This window comes from Copadichromis virginalis, linkage group LG7, assembly GCF_057382275.1.
Source record: "Copadichromis virginalis isolate Kocher_CV1m ecotype Utaka linkage group LG7, C_Virginalis_male_GT1.1, whole genome shotgun sequence".
NCBI classification, from domain to species: domain Eukaryota; kingdom Metazoa; phylum Chordata; class Actinopteri; order Cichliformes; family Cichlidae; genus Copadichromis; species Copadichromis virginalis.
In genome coordinates, this window is record NC_140624.1 from 8,746,285 (window position 1) to 8,767,839 (window position 21,555).

The following is a 21,555-nucleotide window of genomic DNA, read 5'->3' on the forward strand; positions in this document are numbered from 1 at the left end:
ATCTCCAGGATGTCACCAACTTTAAATTGTTTGTCCTGAAACATGTTTTGACCGCAAGATCTTTTGAACATCCTGACCTGGGTCATATTTCCCCACTTTTTTTTTTCTGTCTGCTTTTCTCCTGTCTAATAAATGTTAAGTAGGATTTTGAAGCTGGAAACTTTGAGATCGGCTGTAGCAGTGCAGTGTGAAGAAAACATACCCTAGAGTCAAAGAGGTCCCATAATAACTTCTTTTCAGTAGATTCACTCTTCACTGCTGATTTAATCACTTAAATTCAAAAAGATAAAAGCAGGTGCGTGCAGCTACATGCCAGATATCCAACCCAAGGACGCTATAAAGCTAAATGGTAGAATTAAGTGAGTGAATCTAATCAGTATCGTCACCTTAAATATAAACTGATCTTTGTTACCCACGAACAGTGTCCTGTATGGCTGTAAACTTTGTCACTTACTGCAAATTAACCAGTGTAACCTGCCCCAGCGTTTTCATGCAACCTTTGAATAACATGAAATTAGCACACGCATTTGTTTTTCAAGGTCTTTCTCAAAGATATCATTCAAAAGCACATCATGTATAGATCCACTATCAGATAAATATACGAAATAATAGGACAGTACATTTGAGATTTAGTTTTCTAGTGTATAAAATATCAGCAGTCGTCCCCTTTGTGCTAACTTCTTTCTCGAGTCTTTCTCTACATTTCTTGACACCAGTTTAGTTCAGAAACAGTTTCTGTGTTTTCTGATATTTGCTGAGCCGTTTGAAAAGTATTTGACCCAATACGTAAAAAAGCATTACTTCTCTAATGCTGAATTACTGTGACTATAACTTTACACCTGCACCGTGAACACATGATGTGTGTGTGTAAGGGGGCCATGGGATGTCATTGTTTTTTATTACCTGAATTAACAAATTCTGTTGTGTTATGCTTTAACCTGCCTTAACTTTAAAATTAATTAACTAGGAATCAACTAAAACTAGATGTGAAAACATTTTAGTTACCTAAAATAAAAAACTTAGTTATTTGTTTTTCAAAACTTTAATGAAACAATGTTGTGAAATTAGGAGATTAACTGAAAAAAACCCCCAAAACAACAAATTTAGATGACAATTTTGTATATGTTAGTTTTGTGAGATTTATTCTCACAGCTTGTCTGATGAGGCTTTGATGGATGTATTTATTGAGGCTTCAGATGTCTACAACACTGTGAGACTTTTTTTCCGTAAATCTTACCTCTGGTATATGTCATAAATACGATACTTAGGACAAAAACTACCCTGAAAATAATTTTTAATAACTGCTTATTTTTAGTTGTAAACAATAAAATCTGAACTGAAATGAGCAAACCCGCTCAGGAAACGAAATCAAACTAAACTGGATTAAAATGAAAAACACAATTTAAAAACTCCTTAGAAAATTCAAAGTAATAATAATAATGTTATTATAAAGTTGCTCTGTGGGAATCGTACTGAGTCTGAGAATTACCTGCCCAGGTGGCGGCCATGCAAACTCAAAACACATTAAAAATGCAACAACAAAAAATACAACGTCAGTAACATGTTATACTATACACAAACACCCTTACCTAGTGTTGCTTTAAAGATAAAGAAAGGGCTGTTTTCTGCAAGTGGTGACCACCATCCTGTCAAATCATAAAGAATCTGTAATAAAACAGAGAGATGCCTGAAATAAAAGTGAATGCACTGCATCACTGTAAATAATGTTTTCGTTATGAATTTAACCCAAGAAGTAATGAAAACAAAATAGTGTGCATTTAACACTTTGTGCATTTATACTGAGGTGTGTTGTCAAGTCTTTTTTTTATTTGGGAAGGAGTTAAAGTACAATTTTAAGACATGTATTAACCTTTTAGAATTTACAGGTGTGAATAGTGATTACTCACAAAGCATCAGCTGATGCTTGTGTTAGTTAAACGTATAAATGAGAATCAGAGCACAGTTTTATAGTTATCAATGCAGAAATCCTGATGATTTAAAGCCTTTTCGTAGAAAGAGCAAATAGTTTGTGCTCTGATATCAGTGCATCTTTATGCAGCTGATACACGCACAGAAAATAAGCATTCAAATGTTCTAGAATTCATCTCATGGAACAATAAGTATCTTTTTATTATTATATATAATCAGCAGTGTACAGTTAATTTTTTTACATTTTTAACTGATTTTTGGAAGATTAATTTTGTTTGATCACAATCAAAAACACGAGTGACTGAAGTCTCTCGGTAGAGAGAGCAGGATGTCTCCTGTTTGAATTCAATACGAGTGGACAGCTGGATGCTCGATGCAGCAGCTTTGTTGACGTTACCAGGGAGAGAGCAGCTTTAAGTCATATGATTTCCTCTTTAAAGTGAAGCCCTAATGCCACCAACTTGTCGTATGTGGCGTAACCACATACCCCCTACTCCCACGTGCACACACAACTCTATTGGGGCCTTTTCACTAAACAAAGCAGAGCACATCCGTTTGTGCGGGCAGAGTGTGTGAGAATGGGATTGGTGGAAAAGGGCTCTTTTTTAGTGGCTGCACCTGTCCTATTTTACGAGGCACTAATAAGCAGATAACAGTCACTAGGCTGGGAAAAAATGAGTGAGAGCCATTGAAATTAGGCTGAAATTAATTAGGTCCTCCTCTGAAGTCCTGACTTTGTGGGCCAGCATCTAGAGCTTTGAGAGTTGAGTCAAAAATTAGATTTCCCTGACCTTTCACCCAATCCAGCAGCTCTTTCCTTCCTGTTTGAGCCCGATTTGATGCTCACCCCTGTCCTAACTAAGCGTGGCCCTGTGTCCGTCACCCTGTCCTGTGCGTCGCTGAGTGTCAGCAGTGGTGTCCACGCCTGCGCACTGCGAGTGAAAGTCCTTCTTTGCGCTCCATGGTGTGGTGAGTAATTCAGCCATAATCCGCCTTTCTCCTCTCCCCTCTTCTTTCCCCTCTCCTCTCCCCCTCTCCTGCGGTTCCATTCATATTCTAATCACAGCTTTCCCTTCTCCAGCTCTCAGGCACTCCATCAGAGCCCTCCCAGCCTCGGGTTTTGCACTTTTACTTCCCCCCCTTTGTGACCGTTCCCTCTTCTCAGAGGCATACCAAAAATAAGGTTGCAAAAAAAAAAAGAGGTGAGAACTCCACCAAAACATTCACACTGGTGCAGTTTCATCATGTATGGATGTGTGTTGCGCCGCAGCTCTGGAAAAGTTACCACAATAGTGCTTTGGGTGGTTTGAATGAGGAGTGAGGAGCAGCACAAATGCAGGCAACAAGTGTGTGAGGGATGTGAAGTGGGAGTTAAAACCAGAAGGAAAGGCAAGAGTGGTGGTTGTGTAGAGATGTATGTTTATTCGGAGCTCGGGGGTGTAAAAAAACGTATTAAATGCCATAATGGAAGACGGGGAGGCCACAGTGTTAGGACTGCGTAGATCTAAGCCTCTTTTTTTTTTTTTTCTCTTTTTTTTTTTCGTTGGGAGGGAGCTTTTCTTATTCAAAACAGCCCCACAAAAGACTTCCAGTGAGCCTTGCCACATCCCCATCTGACTTGGGGCCATTCATCAGCCTTCCAAGCCTATCAATGACATGTCCCCATCAGGGCTCCTATAAAATCAGCCCCTTTCCCATGAAACATCAGCAAACATTTTGACGGGTCTGGCTTTCCCCCCGCTGGATTTCTGGAGTCTCTACCCCCCCGCCCCACACCCTCACCCCCTTCCTTTCCACCCTCATTCCCACCTCCCCTCCTCTCCTCCGCCAACACCACCCCTCTCTTGGGCGAACCTCAGATCCTCAACATCTCCTGTGACGGGCAGCGGTCACGGAAACACAGAGCTAGACGAGGGGAGAGCCACTGAGGAGGGAGAAACGTGCGCTAAGCCATTTTCTTGGAGGAGTCAGTGTCGTTGATGGGAAGAGGATGCATTGCGGGCTGCTGGAGGAGCCTGACATGGATTCCACAGGTCAGTCCTGTTAAACTCTGCCTGCCTTGGATATGTTGAGGAAACCCAGCTTCTATTCACATTGTATGAGTTTTCTGCTGCGCTTATGCAAGTCTGGAACTTTCTCTGCAGGCATTCGGGTGAACTGTCCGGATGCTCATTAGCTTTTTAAATTTCTGAAATTACTTACGAGGGAGTGTTTTCGGTCACACTCGCTTACGGGAAGATGCAGGAGACACTTGATTAGAGAAAAGCAGGAAATGGACCTTCAGTCTCCACAATTGGTTTCTTGCTGTTATTTTTTAAAGTCAAACTAGAGAACTTGTAATTATGAGAGCAGCATTTAAAAACACAAGTGTACATCACAGTGCACCTGCTTTTTAAAAAGGTTATTTACTAGGTACAAAACTGCTAAAGCAAGACATTTTTTCAGCTTTGAAACAGGTTTTTACTAAGAATTTATCACCAAATTAATTTTCTTATGGTAAGAAACTGAGTTTCTTATGGTAAAACTGAGTCCTCTCTGCAACGTTAATGACAAATCTAATTATACACACTTTCAGGCAATTTGGTTTGTTTTTTTTATGTGAGTCCTTAATTGTCATTTAGCATAGTTTTCAGGATGATGCAGTTTAGTCCCAAATGTGTGCTCATAAATGAGTGAACATCCATTTTCACTTGTTGATCAAATTTAATCCAATTATTTAGATCCCCAACTTATCTGTTCTTGTGGCAAATGAAGCTTGAGATCCGAGCCTCTGTGGAGAATTAGCTCCACTTCAGAAGATTCTCTTTTTCATTTCCAGGGTTTTTTTTAAGCTAGAGAAAGAAGCCAGTGCAGACGGGAACTGATGAGACACGATGAGGACCTGGAAATGATGTAATTTCTGTGTGATGCTATTTACCATCTGTCAGTGCTACAGTGTTATAACACTGTTAAAGAGTAAGCTATAAATATTTACGTACCAAAAAATCTTTCTCCTCTGGAGTTTTTAGTTGTTTTTTTTCTAGACAGGATTTTAAGAGCAGTCACTCCTTTTTTTTTTTTTTTTTTTTTTCTCTCTAGACAGGACGTGCTGAAGATTGAAGTATCCACTCTTCATCGAATCTTAACTTTTAAAAGTTTTTATTATCTTCCTCGATGCCGTGCTCAGACAGCACCAGCAGCTGGTGCTGTGAATGTTGTCACTTGCAAATGAAAAAAGGTTCAATAACTTTAATGTGGAAGGATTTCCATTTGTTGCAGAGCCTAAAAGTTTGGTTTAGTTTTGCATAAATATGTCGGTGACTTTTTCCTGATCACATCTTCGTTTTTATGCTTATAATTCAGATTCTCTGTTTACGACATGCAGTTTAGCTCTAAACTTCCTGGTAGAGAAAAAGCTGTAGCTTAAAATCCAAGCAATTTTTACACCGAATTAAAGTAAAAGAATTTTGTGAATGCCTCTCATAAAAATAGTTAAAGAATTCGATTTTTTTCCACTCTACTCGGCTGTTTCTATATGAAAGCCTTGGTGTTTTGCTGCTGCTCGCTCACAGAAAGCACACCAGTTGAGCTATTTCTAAGTAGAAATTAAAACAGGACAATGGCTTCTATTCCCCCAGACTGCTTCAGTAATGTGCACAGGCTCTTTTAAGCAAGTGTGTATGCTCGTAGTCTCCTGAGAACAATGCTGGATTCCTGCCGTCCTGGTGAAAACATGTCAAATAGAGCCAGGGCTGCGCTGCTGCCCATACAATCGATTGTTGTCAGCTCACCCTGTCACATTAGCGACATTTAAAGTGTCCTGTATAGCCAGTGATTTGCAGTGTTTATGCAAATACAGCTTTGGCTCTGTTCCACTGCAGGATGACATTAGTCACTTCACAAAAAGGGATTTTTAAATATGTGGGTTTTCTTTAGTTAAATTAAAAGTTAATTTAAAAAACAAAGAACAAAACTGAATGAAAATGTAAACTAAACATTTTTTTAAAACTTATTTGTCATTTTTTAATTTTTTAAAGTCATTTCTAAGAGCTGATCTTTGGTCTTTTTTATAGAGAGCTGGATTGAAAGATGCCTTAATGAGAGTGAGAGTAAGCGATACTCCAGCCACACGTCTCTGGGGAACATGTCCAATGATGAACGTAAGCAGGACCGACTGTACTTGCACTGAATCCTCTGTCTGCACGTAGCTTTTAAACCTCAGAAAATGTCATTTAGCCAGAGAAGAAATGATAAGTGTATGTTTGTGCCACACTTCTGTCATTTTGCTGTAATTACTTAATTAAGCCCTACGTGTGCTGTTTATTCCAGATGAAGAAAAAGAAAATAACAGAGCCTCGAAACCACATTCGACACCGGCTACGCTGGAATGGTAAGTTATTAAAAAAAATTTTCTTTTATCATTTAAAGAGAAAAGCTGCAACATGTCAAAACACAACAGCCTATTTAAAATATTAAATATATTCTCAAATTAATGTAAAACTGATGTAACCAGTCCTTTAAATCAACCACTCACAAAAGAGTCTGTTTTATTCTTTTTAAAAATTAAATAATGTGCACATCAGAGCACTTTTTTTCATTGTTTTAATCCTGTGTTGTCTTCATCCTGCAGATTCTGTTATTATTTTCAGTAAATTTGATTGATTTGGTTAATTTAAATAGTCTTAAATGTCACCCGTACACACAGATGATAAGTTTCTCTGCACATTTTAGGGAAATTTACTTTATATCTGCTAGGCAGCAACAAATAATTGCACCTGCAGCCTCAACATGCACCACAATTCATTCATATCATGTATATATACATGGAATACCAACTCCAATTGTGACAAGTCTGTTTAAAATTAGAGAATTAAAAGAGAATAATTTTATACATCAAATATCCTGTAATAATAATGAACTTTTTTTTTTTTACTTTTCAAAGTGAGTCTCTTTTTATTTTGTGTCATAAGTAAATTGTTGATTTAAACAGAAGAAAATCAGTCTAAAAATGTTATAATATATACTGTATGCTCTATTAGGAAATTATCAGCAAATAGTTCTTATGCAGCTAAGTAGGTAGGGTGTTGAATCAAGAGTAAATAATCTGTCCAGCATTAGTTATGCTTGTATATTTGTAATTAAAGAACAATTTTTTAACCTAAAATAATATATTGGGTCACGTGACTGATCACAGTTTGATTGTCAGAAGACTTAAATGTAGCTGTTTTACCGAAAAGCAGTAAAAATGGATCCAATTCAAAAAACAGTTTCTAAGTAAATGAACATTTATCTTAGTTGTTACTCAGCTTCACTGAAACAGACAATCAGCCAATGCAGAGGTCTACATGCAGTACCCAGACACATACAGTACGGTATGGCATATTACCCAGCATTAAAGTGCATTTAAGAGGTAATTATTTGGAGTAATAAATGAGGTCTCAGAAGCTTGGAAAACCATGGGAAACATTAATGTTTCAGGCTAATAATGAAACTTTTGTTCTATAAATAATAATAAAAGTAATTGCAGCAGTTTCAGGTTTTAACGTGTAGTTCAACCGTTTGAAAGGTCAAATTTACTTGTACTTAATCAGTCTGTTGCGTCTTAATGGTGTTTTTTTTATACAAAGTGGAAATAGTGCTTTCTTCTTCTGATTGTTGTTAATGAGTTACAGACATCACATTTAAGCGATTTGTTTGACGGCTGCACCAAAAACAGGATTTCTTAGGGACAGTTTTTACAAACGTGAAAAAAAAATCAGGCTGACATTGTTACCGACATTCATAGCACATTCATACCGCTCTTTTTGCTTAATTCCTGCGTCCTCTGTAAACACATAGAAGATTAGCAATTAAGTGCTAATCTTATTGGTTAATTTAAAAATCTTTTCTAGATTAAAGAGAATAATACAGGGGCTGTGAAAAATTCCACTGCAATATAAAAGTGAACTAAAAAAAGGTGAACTACAAACAGAAAACAATAAAAACTACTAATTGTGATGCTGGTGTACCTCAAGGCTTAGTTTTAGGTCGTTTTGTATTTGTCGTATTACCTTTTCTTAAGTTGTTAGATTTACACAAATAATATGAGGGATGAAATGTAAAAATGCACATGAGTTGTGATGTGCATTTCTTAAAAATGAGTGACTCATTCAGATATTTGAGTTCGGAAAAGCAACGCTGAAGTATTGAAGTCATTGCTTTGTTGAGCCACTGGGGGCAGAATACTTGAAACCATCTCTGAAATGCTAATTACGTCAGAAGTGTTCATGTCTCCTGTGTTGGCAAACAGTTAAGAGCACAAATGCTGCTTGTGTAAATAAGGGCAAATATTTCAATGTGAATCATTTAGAAATTATGACGTGCTCATTGTCGACGATCAAAGATTGATGAAATATGACGTCCAGTATTGGGAACACTGATAAACAGCTGTTCTGCTTTAATGTGAATTTGTCCACTGCAGCTGTTAGTGAGACGAGGTTGCAGGAAAAATGGATGTTGCAACTCCCGAGGGAGTAGCTGTTGTCTTTGTTGATGCGTTGTCATGTCTTGCATGACAACCCAATGCATGGCTGTTCCGTGAAACAGTTAGCTCTGCTGGGATGCAACAGACAGTTTGCTTTATAATAAACACTGCTACAGTGTTGTTACACTGGAAGTAAGATAATGATTACCATGATGTAGCTCTTTAATTTATATTGTGTCCTACTTCTTTCTTCTCATCTTTGAACTGAATTTGAGGCGGTACCCTAATGGCATATCTGCTTTAATCTGTCCTCTTAATAACATAAACTCTAACATCGTGCAGTTTAATATCAGATCACGGTAATTTTTAAACGCCCTGTTCGTCATAAAACCATACACGAGCTTCCAAATGTCCACCTGACATTTCCCCCTTTGTTATTCACAGGCTAGAAGAAAACTACGAGATAGCCGAAGGTGTGTGCATCCCCCGAAGTGCCCTCTATATGCATTACCTAGACTTCAGCGAAAAGCACGACACGCAGCCTGTGAACGCAGCCAGCTTTGGAAAGGTGAAATGCAAACTTGAGTAGTGATGAAGATCAGACAGTGTGGAGAGTCAACAGTCACATCTATTGTAGCTTGGGAGGAGTGTTTAATTTGTGAAATGCCTTTTCACAATTATTACTACTTTCTTTTAGTTTTTAGTGTTTTTAATATTCAGGTACGAAGTTAAAACTTATAGCTGATGTTGCAGATGCACCACAAATCGAAGCGGTCTTCTGCTCAGTCAGCCGCGAGCGTTACGCTGGGGCCGTTGCACGCCTGGGTCGGTTTTTGTGCGGCTGTGTTGAAGTTATATCAGATCAAAACTCAGTGTGAAGCAAAGCTCTCGCTGAACACATAATCTAGAGCCAAAGGAGATGTGCTTTGGTCTGTTCCCACAACCCCAAGAAGTTCCTCAGCCTTCCTACCCCCAGCCATCCCCTGTACCCTGGACTCCAGCCCCAACCCCCAACCCGGGCCTACCCCCGCCCCTCCACAGCTCCTGTCGGAAGATATTGAAAAAGAGAAGGGGCCTGGATTAATGTGTAATTAAAGGAAATTTGGAAGGGTGAGATGTTGCGGAATGTTAGATCAGTGGCTGGAGCAGTGTGGGGTGTCCTTTAGGAAGGCTTCATTGATTCAGGACAAAAAAACGAGAGAGGGCCCGGACTGCCTCCCTGTCTGCTCATTTATCAAGCGGGGCCTGACAGAAACTTCACAGCTTGGCCTCTTTTTTCATCCCACACAATGGAGAGCTACACTGTTTGCTAAAGTTTCTGCACCAGGAGCTGGACCGAGGAGCCAATCTCTTTGGACAAAAAAAAGAGAGAAAGAGAAAGAGAGAGGAAAGGTGGAAAGGAGGGAGTGGAAAAGGTAAAGAGGGAGAGAAGGAGTCAGGATGGGTGGGTGGAAAGATGCAGGGAGGCTGTAGATATGGGGGTAAGGGAGGGGGAGTAATACCCATGGATGTCATAAATACATAGACTCTGGAAGCTTTTCTTCTGCACGGCGCTCCCTGTGGATATGACTGCAAGACCAACTTTATTAAACACTCTCTCACCAAGAGCTAAAAATGAAGTGCAGCGTATTCTGTTGACTTCTGCGTGCTGTAAAGCCATATTGTACAATAATAACAAGTAAAATGCACACACCTGCGACATAAGGTGCTTCCTTATGTCGCCTCTTTACACCATCTTTTCTTTTTCTTTTGGTTTTATCCAACGCAGACAAAAACACATAAATATTTTGAATCTATACTTGCTAACAGTATTTCTCTCACAATAAACAGATCATAAGGCAGCAGTTTCCAGCACTGACTACCAGACGACTGGGAACAAGAGGGCAGTCAAAGTAAGATGTTTCAGGGTTTTTATGTTAGAGAAGCTGAGTCAGTTCCTCAGCTTAAAAACATTTAACCCTTGTATGGTGTTCGGGTCTGTGAGACCCGTGTTCAGTTTTTTTCAAAAGAAAAATTAAACAATTAATTATTTTTTCACGTGTAAATGTGTTGTGTCTTTCCACTCACTCCACTTGATTATAACTGATTTATTTATAACATTTTATATAAAAGAAAAACGAGAAGCACATTAATTCATAAATGTGATCTAACAAAGGTAAAGGGAAAAAATTAACCATGTTTGCTGTTCATATGTCTTGTAATTGGGATGAAGTAAACATCTGTTGAGTAATTTAACATAAAATTGTTTGATAGTGTTAATTTGGAAAGCCAAAACTCTAGCGGGTCCACCAGACCCATGAACACTGGCTGAGTAACAAAAATACGAACACCACACAAGGGTTAAAAACCACATGTTTAGACTGCATTTTGTGCTTTGCTGACATCAGTGCGCCCCAGGGTGGCTGCGGCTACAATGTAGCTGCCATCACCAGTGTGTGAATGGGTGGATGACTGGATATGTAAAGCGCTTTGGGGTCCTTAGGGACTAGTAAAGCGCTATATAAATACAGGCCATTTACCATTTACCATTTATCTTATGTTCCTGTAGTTTTCCTTTTTAAAAAATATTTTTTTGTCATGTTCTTCCTGCACAACAACCTGTAATGATTTGTTCACATGCTTTTTTAAATTAGTGGATATATTTATTTGTAAATTGTCTTTGAAAAGCAATATGAAAGAACTTATTGCTTTTCTGATAACGTACTTTTGGAAATATTCACCTAAAAAATAAAAAAACAAAAGACATGTATTCAAAAAGCAAAATTAAAATTAATCAATAAAAAAAATTAAATCACACTTTGAGTATTATTATTATTATTATTTTGTAAATAACATTTATTTTAAAAAAGACATTAGAATTTTCAAACAATATTTTATTTTATTATATATCAGCCAAGTGATCCTCAAACGTCCTTGCCATTGATCTGTCCGTCGTCTCTGCTCCTCAGGTATCACTACTATGGAATAGCGGTGAAGGAGACCTCCCAGTATTATGATGTGATGTACTCCAAAAAGGGAGCGGCGTGGGTGAACGAGACGGGGAAGAAAGAGGCCACGAAGCAGACAGTGGCGTATTCACCGCGCTCCAAACTGGGGACGCTCCTGCCAGAGTTTCCAAATGTCAAAGACCTAAATTTGCCTGCCAGCCTGCCAGAAGAAAGGGTAAACAGGAGTTTTAAAAGTCCATCCTTCCAGCGCCCCCCTCAGCCCCCTCCTCCCTTCGCCGTTGCTTGCCATCTCACCAGCTCTGCGCCCCCTCTGGCTCTTTTATCTGCCCCGGGAGCTTCAGTGGGTTTGCGTTTAGAGAAGGACCTTGAGGATTTATATGCTGGCTCCTCTCTAACTCTTAATCTTTTGGAGGAGATAATAAGATCTAGCTGTGGACAAAAGGACAGGCACTAGCTGTCCGGCTTTTAAAGGGGGGCCATGATTTTAAATGGTTTGTGTTTTGCTGATCTCTAAAGCTCGTTTTATATTACTCCGCTCAAGCCTAGGCCTGTAACATCTATTTATTGGCTCCCATGCTTTGTTCAAGATTTATCTTCTTGTTTTTGCAGCATTTTTTTTTCCCAAAGAGAAAAAAAAGCTATTAAGTTTGTTATGCAATTAGATTAATACCCTGCTGTTGCCCACAGGTGTCAACCTTCATCATGATGTACAGAACACACTGTCAGAGGATACTGGACACCGTTATTCGGGCCAACTTTGATGAGGCGAGTCCTTTTCTGTTTAAAATGACCACTTTAAAGTCTGTTTGAGCACATTCGGTGTTTGCCGCTTGTATGTTTGTAATATCACGTCGTGTGCAACGGCCACAGGTCCAGAGCTTCCTGCTGCACTTCTGGCAGGGCATGCCGCCCCACATGCTTCCTGTCCTCGGCTCCCCCACGGTGGTGAACATCGTCGGTGTCTGTGACTCCATCCTCTACAAGGCCATCTCAGGGGTGCTGATGCCCACCGTCCTGCAAGCACTGCCTGATAGGTGAGAGTGTCCCTCTACTGCAGCTCAGAGTTCACAGTAATATCCTGATTTAACCTCTCTTTTTGTGGTTTTAATATCTTGTGCACAGCTTATGCAGCTACACTTTTACAGTGTGTGTCTTGTAGGGTCACGTCATTCCATCTCCGATGATTTGCAGGCACATCTTCAGTTTTAAAGTTATCAGCTGTTTGGAAACACAATTAATTTATTTACCGTGATGTGTAAAGGCGGGGTGGCTCGTTTTCTAAAGCTTCAAAGTTTCAAGTAAAGTCTCATCTGGAAGACAAAACAAGAAAGACGTGCTGAAAAAATTAAATTTGAGTCTTTTGTGAAAAAACAAATTGAACAGTCTTACTGAGGATCAGTGCTCAATCCTGAGCTCCGAAATGGTTTTGAACTCATGGTCTGCTCTTTATGTTTCGTTTTTATGGCTCTAACAGTTAATTAGTTCTTTAGTTGTGACCCTTATTAAATAAAATCACGTGTTTTGTCTCAGGTACTAAATGTGCTTCATTTTCTCCTCATCTGCACAGTTTAACTCAGGTCATTCGAAAATTTGCCAAACAGCTCGATGAGTGGCTTAAAATAGCACTTCATGACCTTCCAGAAAACCTGAGGAATATCAAATTTGAACGTAAGCATAAAATATGCCAAAGTGATTGTTTGCTTCTTAAGCACGTGTGGATTTTATAGGGTAACTTCTCAGGGATTTATTGTATTTTCTTCTCCTTTTGTATTTCAGTATCGAGGAGATTTTCGCAGATCCTAAAGCGGCAAACATCACTAAACCATCTATGTCAGGTGCCTATCGTGGTCTGAATGTTTTTAATAAAATCCATATGAAAGAACAAAGCTGATAAGGGATGTGGGTATGCTTAGATTTGTCATATTGTTGACTTATCTGTCCCAAGGCATCGCGGACTGTGATAAACAGCGCCGACATCACCTTTCAAATGCTAGAGGACTGGAGGAACGTGGACTTGAACAGCATCACCAAGCAGACACTTTACACCATGGAGGACTCGCAGGAGGAGCACAGGCAGCTTATTATCCACTGTAAGTCGCCCTGACTCACCCGGACGGGCACTTTACTATGACGTGAACGACTCGCCGAGGGACGGTCATTCCCACGGCCGGCAGAGTCAGAGCGTTAATGACGGAGAGCAAAAGGTTAAACAAGTTCAATCTGCTCTCAAACACCCTGCGGAGCATTTCCAATTCCCTGCACCCTCGCGCCTCTGCATTGGCCCGGAAGGGGTCAGAGGTCACACATACGTAGAAGCTGCTGTGTGAAGGTGAAGGTGCTGTTTGTGTTCTATGTAACGCTCCCTTCTCTCACAGTGTATCAGGAGTTTGATCGTCTGCTGGAGGAGCAGTCGCCGATCGAGGCTTACATCGAGTGGCTGGACTCGATGGTGGATCGCTGCGTCGTCAAGGTCAGACAGCTAACAGGCATTATCCCCTGTTTTTGTGTGGTTGTTTAGACACTTCAGTGTAAGCTGCACAGGTGAAAAGTGCATATTTTTTTATAATCCTCCCCTCACTGAGACACCTGTGGCTGAAAGCCCTCTTCCCTCTCTTCCCTGCAACTCTCTCTTAAACCGAGTCACTTAGGTTGCGATCCTCCCAGTTAATGATGTCTTCAAGCTTCCCATTTGCGTCCATTATGTGCCAGATATTGCCTTGTAAAATTTCCGTCTCCCCGGCAACGTCTTGGACTGCTCAGACAATAGTTCAATGGGAAGGCGTGTCCCCGGGGGCAAATTAAATAGTTGACTTGTTGACATGTTTTTCGTTCCTGAGGGTTAAGCCCCAATACGGACCCGGAGGTTAATTCTACCCCGGCGTCCCCACCCTTCCCCCCTCTTTTCTCATGGAAATGTTCTCTCTAGGTGGCGGGGAAGAGGCCCGGGAGCCTGAAGAAGGTGGCCCAGCAGTTCCTGCTTATGTGGTCGTGTTTTGGTACCAGAGTCATCCGGGATATGACCTTGCACAGCGCGCCCAGCTTCGGTGAGCTCCTCCTGCTTTTCATGCAACAGAAAACACACAGCGTTGACAGTCGTTTTATTTACTGTGTCATCCATGTAAACTGCTGAAAATAGCTCCGCTAATAATATCTTTAGTGAAATTTGAGGGTTTTTTAAGTATAAGTTTAGAGTTTCCCTCACTTGCTCATGATTTTCACATTTAAAAGCTAATATGAGCCAAATCAAACTGATATAAAGAGATGAAATGTCTCTTAATTGGGGCTAAATGCTCATTTAATGATTCCTCTGCTTGCTTAGCTTCGACTTTGAGACGAGGAGAGAGTAGGCACGAGTGAAATGGCTGCTGCTTTAACAGCTTACTGTTTGTGGTAAGCGACAAGCAGTAAAAATTAAAGAAAAGAAAATGGCTTTTCTCTCCCCTCCTCTGTCCCTGTCTGTGAATATCAAAGACACAGCTGGTTGCAGTGTTTTGATAAAGCAGGTCTCTGTGCACAAACAGCTAATTAACAAAGGTCGCCCCTCCCCTCTCCCCGATGCGTTTGCCTGTCTTTTCCCATTTTATGACCGGTCAGTGTTACACCCGGCTCCCCTCAATGGCCACAAGTGTTTATTATGCACACGGCGGCGGCAGAAGCGGCCGGCACAATGACACAATTGTGACACTCCCTCACATGCTCATCTTTCGTGCGACCCCCGGGGTCAGCTGACATATTTCTGGCACTGACTCGGTACACGGAAACAAGCGCGCTCGCTCCTTTTTAATAACAGCGGCCCTCCTGTCATGCCTGCAGGATGTGATGTCATCATCTCAATGGTTGTAATCAGTTACATGCTGGACAGATGTTTGTTTGGTTTCAGCGACTCACTGGAACTGTGCCACTCTAACTCCAGATAAATGCTTCTACTGTCTGATTGTGCTTTCTTGTATACGTCTGCAGGCTCCTTCCACCTGATCCATCTCATGTTTGACGACTATGTGCTTTACCTGCTGGAGTCCCTGCACTGCCAGGAGAGAGCCAACGACCTCATGAGGGCCATGAAAGGCGAGGGCAGCACAGGTGAGCGCTCCAGCTGTAGGTGCAGGTGGTAACCAGCAGCACAGCTGTTTGGTAAGGTGACTACATCAGTGGACATTTCCAAAACCCTGAACTTAACTTTGACTGATTGGATGATCCATAACCCTTGATGGCAAAAATCTTCCTTCAGCTAAATGATAGAAAAGCTGAAGTTGGCTTACTTTCCTCCGATTCCAATCCCTACAAATACCCAAACAAAGGCACGTTTTTATATACAGATCTCTGACTTTTAACAATCAGATCAGTGGTGTTTTTAGTTTATGCCACACCTACATCACCTCTCAGTGATGCACCTCTGCAACTTCCTCTGTAAAGGATCGTCCAATTTCACTTTTCCTCGATTGCAGATGCTTCAAAACACAGTTGGTGCACATAAAAGACAGCCCGTCGCTCCTGTTTTAGCTCAGTTTCTACCTCCGAAACACAGAGTTGATTTTAAATGGTTTTCATTTGGTTTTAAAGCCCTCCAGGTCGGGCCTTTGCTGTTCTTGTCCCCAGGCTCTGCAGTAGTCTGCCATCCCACATAAATCCTCTCCAACCAACGTTTTCATGATTTTTTTATTGTTGTTTCTAATATCAGGTTTAAGTTACAGGTGTTTAATTTTACACTATTTGATTTATTTCTCATATTTTGGTCATTAGTGTCATTTTTTTGCCTGGAAAACACTCTGGTTCTTTTAAATGTTCTACATAAATACAATTAACTTGAATTTAAAAAATCTGTTGAATATCTGTTAAATGAAAAAAGAACTGTTTTATTTATTTATTATTCTTAACTTCCAGCATAATTGATTTGTTTTATGTGAGAGCCACTTTTGGGTCATTTATTATGTATTATACTTTTTTTTTAAACAAATGAGAATAAATTAATTTAACACTTGTTAGTCAACACTCAACATTATTATCAAGTAATATAAGGAAGCTTGTTTTCACAACTGGAAAAAAAGAAATTGTTATCATCCATAAGTAAAAATTTCCATCTGTTATCTCAAAAATTTTGACTTATTCTCAAGTTTGACTCTAGAAGTTGAACTTGAAATTTTGACATAGCTTTGCCTGGAAACCTTAGACATACGTTTGCGCGTACCCAGGGAGATTTGCACCCTAAATGTTGTGGTGACTGTCCAGAAAAGCCTCCGAAACACCAGCAGAGGTAGTTTATTCTTACCTGTCCAGGAATTCACTGTTGTAAGGTGTTCCTGTTCATTTCTCTCAATTTTAAATGTTTTTTTAATCTTATATATTATAGAATAAAATGTATACACTTGTTTGCAGTGACCTTGTATTGATGAATCTTTTAGAATGAGCCTGTTTTCTGCCACACAAAAAGACTTTGTTGTCTAACTGAAGATTTGTTCTGGCTCTTTAACATAGCATCCCTCTTTGCATTAAACTGTCTAACCGCCTGTTTCCTCCCGACACCTTCAGCAGAGAGAGAGGAGGAATTTACGCTGACAGAAACCGCCCCTGCCTCGCCGTCTCCGGGATCCTACTCTCCCGCTCGGTCAGTCCACTCTGTGGGCGTCTCCTCGGCCAGCTCCCCCACAGCAGCCGTGTCCCCGGAGTACACCGGAGTACCTGCCACGACAGGTGAGACAGGACTCGCGTACAAAAAGCCCAGAATAAGCAGAGTTTAACGTAGTTCCTCTGCGCCAAAGCGTCTGTCTCTGTGTCTATATATGTGTCTACCAGGCGCTGTTCAGTCATATACCTGGTCCCTTACATACACAGTGACAACAGCAGGCGGAGCCGCTCCAGAGGCCGGGCAGCAGCTGTCCTGTATGAGGAGCAGCGCTCCCGTACCCCCTCCGTCTTCTGCCCACAGGATGCCAGTCTACAGGGAGGAGCATGGGTGATTACAAAACTATTGATCATTGCAGTATTAAAATACATTCTCAATTTATTTTTTGGATTCATTATATTTACTAAATTTCGACTGTTTAACTCCATTTTAGGTACACTGGTAGCTACAACTATGGCAGTTACGCCAACCAGCATCCTCACTCCATCCAGAGCCAGTACCCGAGTTTGGCCCACGAGCCGACGATCCCAGCCCCGCTGCACTACTCCGCCTACCACCGTACATCTGCACAGGTCAGGCTCTGATGCTCAGGAATGGGGTGTGGTAGCAGATCAGATGAATTCAGGTTTTATATTAATCTAAGGACCTGTTAATGCTAAATAATAAAAGTATTAGGTTTTAATAATGAAAGAAAATAAATGAAACACTTGGGAAGACATTTGTTAGATTCCAAAGATTAAAAAAAACCCTCTGACTGTTTGGATGATCTGAAATCCTGGATTGCATCTATGCAGTGATAGGACACTTTTAGACTTTCACAGCGTGGAGGTAAAACTATGATTTAAACTGTATAAAGTAACTCAAGTAAGTAGCTAAGTAAGTCATAAGTATCAGTATGAAAATACTGGGGTTTAATACCTTGTGTGATGCCTAACTGCTACTTAAACTTTATGCATTATATGAGGCTGATACTACGTGTTAAAAAATATGTAGCATCTGATAAACTAAATGTGAGGATGAACTGACTGAGTTGTCCTTTTAGGGGAATAAATAGATTTAAATATGATGCTATTTTAAAAAAAAAAGAAAAAGAAAAGAAAGGTTATTAGAATGAGATTGAGCCGCTGATGTTACCGAGTGAGTTTTACTCGTTTGGTGGCAATTTCCTGTCAAGGGTCCTCCAGCCTCTGCTGCCTTTATAGAGGGAGGAGATCAGCTGGGCCTCAGCGCTCGCAGTGTTTCTAAAAGTCCCTGAATCACCCTCTCCACACAGCGGAAGCAGACAGTGAAAGGTGGCTCGGCCGGGGCCAAGGGGGGGCCTTGCTCTGTTACTTCTCTTTCCAGCTCTCAATAGTCTCTTCATCTGTCTGAGCCAGTGGCCACGGAGCAGGGCAAGGGGGCGTTTATTAAAATATTGTTATTCAATGGTCTCTTTTCTGCTTGTGAACAAGAGGCAGCTGAGCCGCCTGTTCTGCACTGACTGTCTTTTTCCATGCCGTGATCCCTCATAATGGCTTCGACTGTCGTGTTTATATTTAGTTAAAAAAAGGGGAAAGGGTCTACTTCCACATTTTTTTTTTTTTTAGCCCCGTCTGAGCTTAAATAGGGCACAATGCCTGCACTTTGTCACTGCGAGAGGTTGGACATGGAGCTGAAACGGTCTGAAAACTTTGCCGGATCCCCATCTGTCCAAAATATTTTTGTCAACAGGCAGATTTGGTCTGTTTGAGGTCAGTCACCACAGGCAACAGATCACACACATGCACGCACACACAAGGAGGGAGAGAGAAAAAGCACTTTTTTGGGTGAAACCCTCATTTTCTTAAGTGGCTTAATTTTCTATTTTGACCACTGTGCCACAACTTGTGAAGCAATTTCCCATGACAGGAAATTACCAGCAGCAGGGTCAGTTCAAACCCAATATTTTATGCTTAATACAGCATCAAATGAGATATCGGCCGGGTCGTGGTCACCTTTCAGGACCACGAGACCTGTGGAAAAGGGAATTTTAAGGTTCGTATCACTCTGGCAGCGCAAAGAGGGCAGCATTTAAATTACTTGCTGTCAGGAAGAGAGTTAGATCAGGTATCCTAACATAAAGGATGGAAAAAGATAAAATCCACGCAACAGCTCCTCTAAAGCTCGCCATCACTTGGGGTTGACTGATATAGTTTACCAGTTAGAAGATTGGTGGTCTTCTTCGGGCCTTGGACAAGATACCAAACCCTGAGTTGCCCCTGATGGTTCCAGCGAAGAGTGACTAACTAGAAAAAAGCACTTTGAATAGCAGTCAAAGCCGAACAGCACCATAGAAGTACTGCTCCATCTTCTACTTAACTTATCCCCCTCCTTTTCCTCTCCACAGTACCAGCTCAACAGCCAGATGTCCCGAATGGAGCCGTGCCTGATGGGCAGCACTCCTCGGTTGCACCCCACGCCTGTTGCCCCCCGGTGGCCAGATGTGTCACCAGGTAACAGCTGTTACACCAGCCCGCCTATGCATTCGTCCCGCTATGCCACCTCTGGGGATATGTACTCACCTCTGGGCCCACGCAGGAACTCAGAGTACGAACACTCGCAACATTTCCCCGGCTTTGCCTACATCAACGGGGAGGCCACCACCGGCTGGGCCAAATAGCCTTAAATCTGAGAGCTGTGAACACTTTCCAATCAAGCGCATGAAAAAAAAAAAAAGGGAACGGAGAGTAAAATGCGCCAGCGTAAGGTAAAACGAATCACGGCGTGGATGTTCTGACAATTTTAAAACACGCATTACATCAATCACATCCAATGATTGGCTGCAACTTGTGGGGAGGTTTATTAAAGTTTCTTCAGCAGTCGACAGAAGAAAAACAAAATAAGATTGCAGCAAAATCATTATGAGAGTGCAATGCTGCTGCCAAGCTGTGCCTTCGATTTAAGGAATGTACACCTCTGCCAGAGTTTCCCTCATCCACGAGGTCGGGCGCACACACGGTCCCACCAACCCGCCCGCCCCTCCGTCAGTGATGTCCAGCGACTGACGGCTCTGCGTGCTCTAAGCTGTACAATCTCAGTCTCCTCTTGTTGCTCAGCAGTATCCTGTCGTGAGCCCTCTGCAGCAGATGCTTGCACTGCAGCTCGATGATGATGATGGACTGCACTGCCTTAACGTTCTCCTGGGATACTTAACATCACAGGTGACCGATACAAACTCAAGAAAGACCTTGATGGGTGTGTTAAGGTTTCTTCATCTTGGATACTTTTTTAAAAAAAATGATGAACAATGTGACTTAGAAAGAAAAAAAAAAGTGTATTCTGTCGCAAGCCTTTTTGCTGTTTTTCTGTGACTATATATCTATACACACACACACACACACACACAAACACACACATATATATAAATATATATATATAGTATGTATTTTCTGTAACTTTGTAACATGGTGTATCCTTTATTTTCGATGTTACAATTGGTACTTTGTTCTCTGTTTTGTATCGCTAGTAAAGACGCATTAACCTAGGGTTGTGTGTTCTATATAATGCACTCAAAGCTACTGAGGACCTATTACCCTATGGGTATTTATAAAAAGGGAAAAATATCAAAGTGTACAGTAACATGAAGTCTAGTCACTTTTCTGTAAATAAAAGCACTGGAAACCATCCGTGGTGACTGTTAGACTATCACAGTTAAAACTGGTGTGTATGTGTGAAATATGTTGACACATAAATTTAAAACCATGAGACATTCTTGTCAAATGTCTTTTTTTTTTTTTTTTTTTTTAATCTCTTTTTTTCTGGAGGGAAGGGGGGTGGGGGGTGTCAATGCATTGTGGTACCTACTGAACGATCACAGCATCAGCGCTGGAGTAAAGTCTCGAGTTAGCCTCTTTCTAAACTGTTTTACATCGTATTCATTTAAATTAAATCATCTCCTGCCCAAATACATTAATCTTGTAACTGCTATTGTGTTGTTTTTGAAATTCCCTCATTCCTCTTTATCCATATGTCACATTTCTAATCCGTGTGCTGCTGCAGAAGTAGAAATGTTTCCTGAATTGGATTTTCCTTCTCGCTGTCCATGCACCGACACAGTGGGGGGCTGGGCGAGTAGCAGAAAGGCCACACTGCAGAATGGGTTACATTTCTAAGGACTGAATGTCCCTGCTGTGCTGGGGTCATTGCACTTCAGTCCCGTAACCTTTGACCCCTGACCCCTGTCCAGTTTGTATTTATTAGGGCGTAGATCCTCTGTGTTATATCTGATTCCCAACAAGAAACTTTGAATAAAGAAAACTTCTTTAAAGACACAAAAACAAAAACCACCAAATATAAATATATAAATATATATATATATCATCGATTTAATCAGCTGACCTGAGTGTCAATATCAATATCCGCTGGAAATTTCAGACTGAGATCTGCGATCCTATCAGCTGTGAGAAATGTGCTGCCACAGGAGGTTTCATCTTTGATATCACCAAAGCACCACTTACACAGTTATTATAGCAACCACATCCCGTTTTGTTTTTAGAAATACATGAAAATTAGTTCCTTGCATAAACCACATTAGACTTCTTATGCAGTCCAACAGTTTGTGTGAAACTCAATCGGGAATACTGTATTATAATTAGAAA

The 21,555-nt window shown here is 40.8% G+C and overlaps 1 protein-coding gene across 3 annotated transcripts; it reads left to right on the top strand.

Annotated features, from left to right (window-relative positions):
• The first annotated feature begins 18 nt into the window (after positions 1-18).
• rfx4 (regulatory factor X, 4) lies at positions 19-20,866 on the top strand. 3 transcript variants are annotated; one of them, XM_085461518.1, is made up of 18 exons: positions 19-3,962; positions 5,982-6,068; positions 6,238-6,298; positions 8,816-8,939; positions 10,202-10,263; positions 11,320-11,533; positions 12,007-12,084; positions 12,190-12,353; positions 12,887-12,987; positions 13,096-13,154; positions 13,265-13,409; positions 13,695-13,789; positions 14,246-14,363; positions 15,280-15,399; positions 16,846-17,007; positions 17,110-17,269; positions 17,373-17,511; positions 19,305-20,866. In XM_085461518.1, the coding sequence occupies exons 1-18, from the start codon at positions 3,920-3,922 to the stop codon at positions 19,575-19,577; spliced, it is 2,205 nt and encodes a 734-aa protein (XP_085317644.1). In that variant the 5' UTR covers positions 19-3,919; the 3' UTR covers positions 19,578-20,866. The 3 variants fall into 3 exon arrangements, with proteins under 3 accessions (XP_085317644.1, XP_085317646.1, XP_085317645.1); XM_085461520.1 differs by having other exon boundaries at positions 17,149-17,269; XM_085461519.1 differs by having other exon boundaries at positions 16,849-17,007.
• Positions 20,867-21,555: the final 689 nt, after the last annotated feature.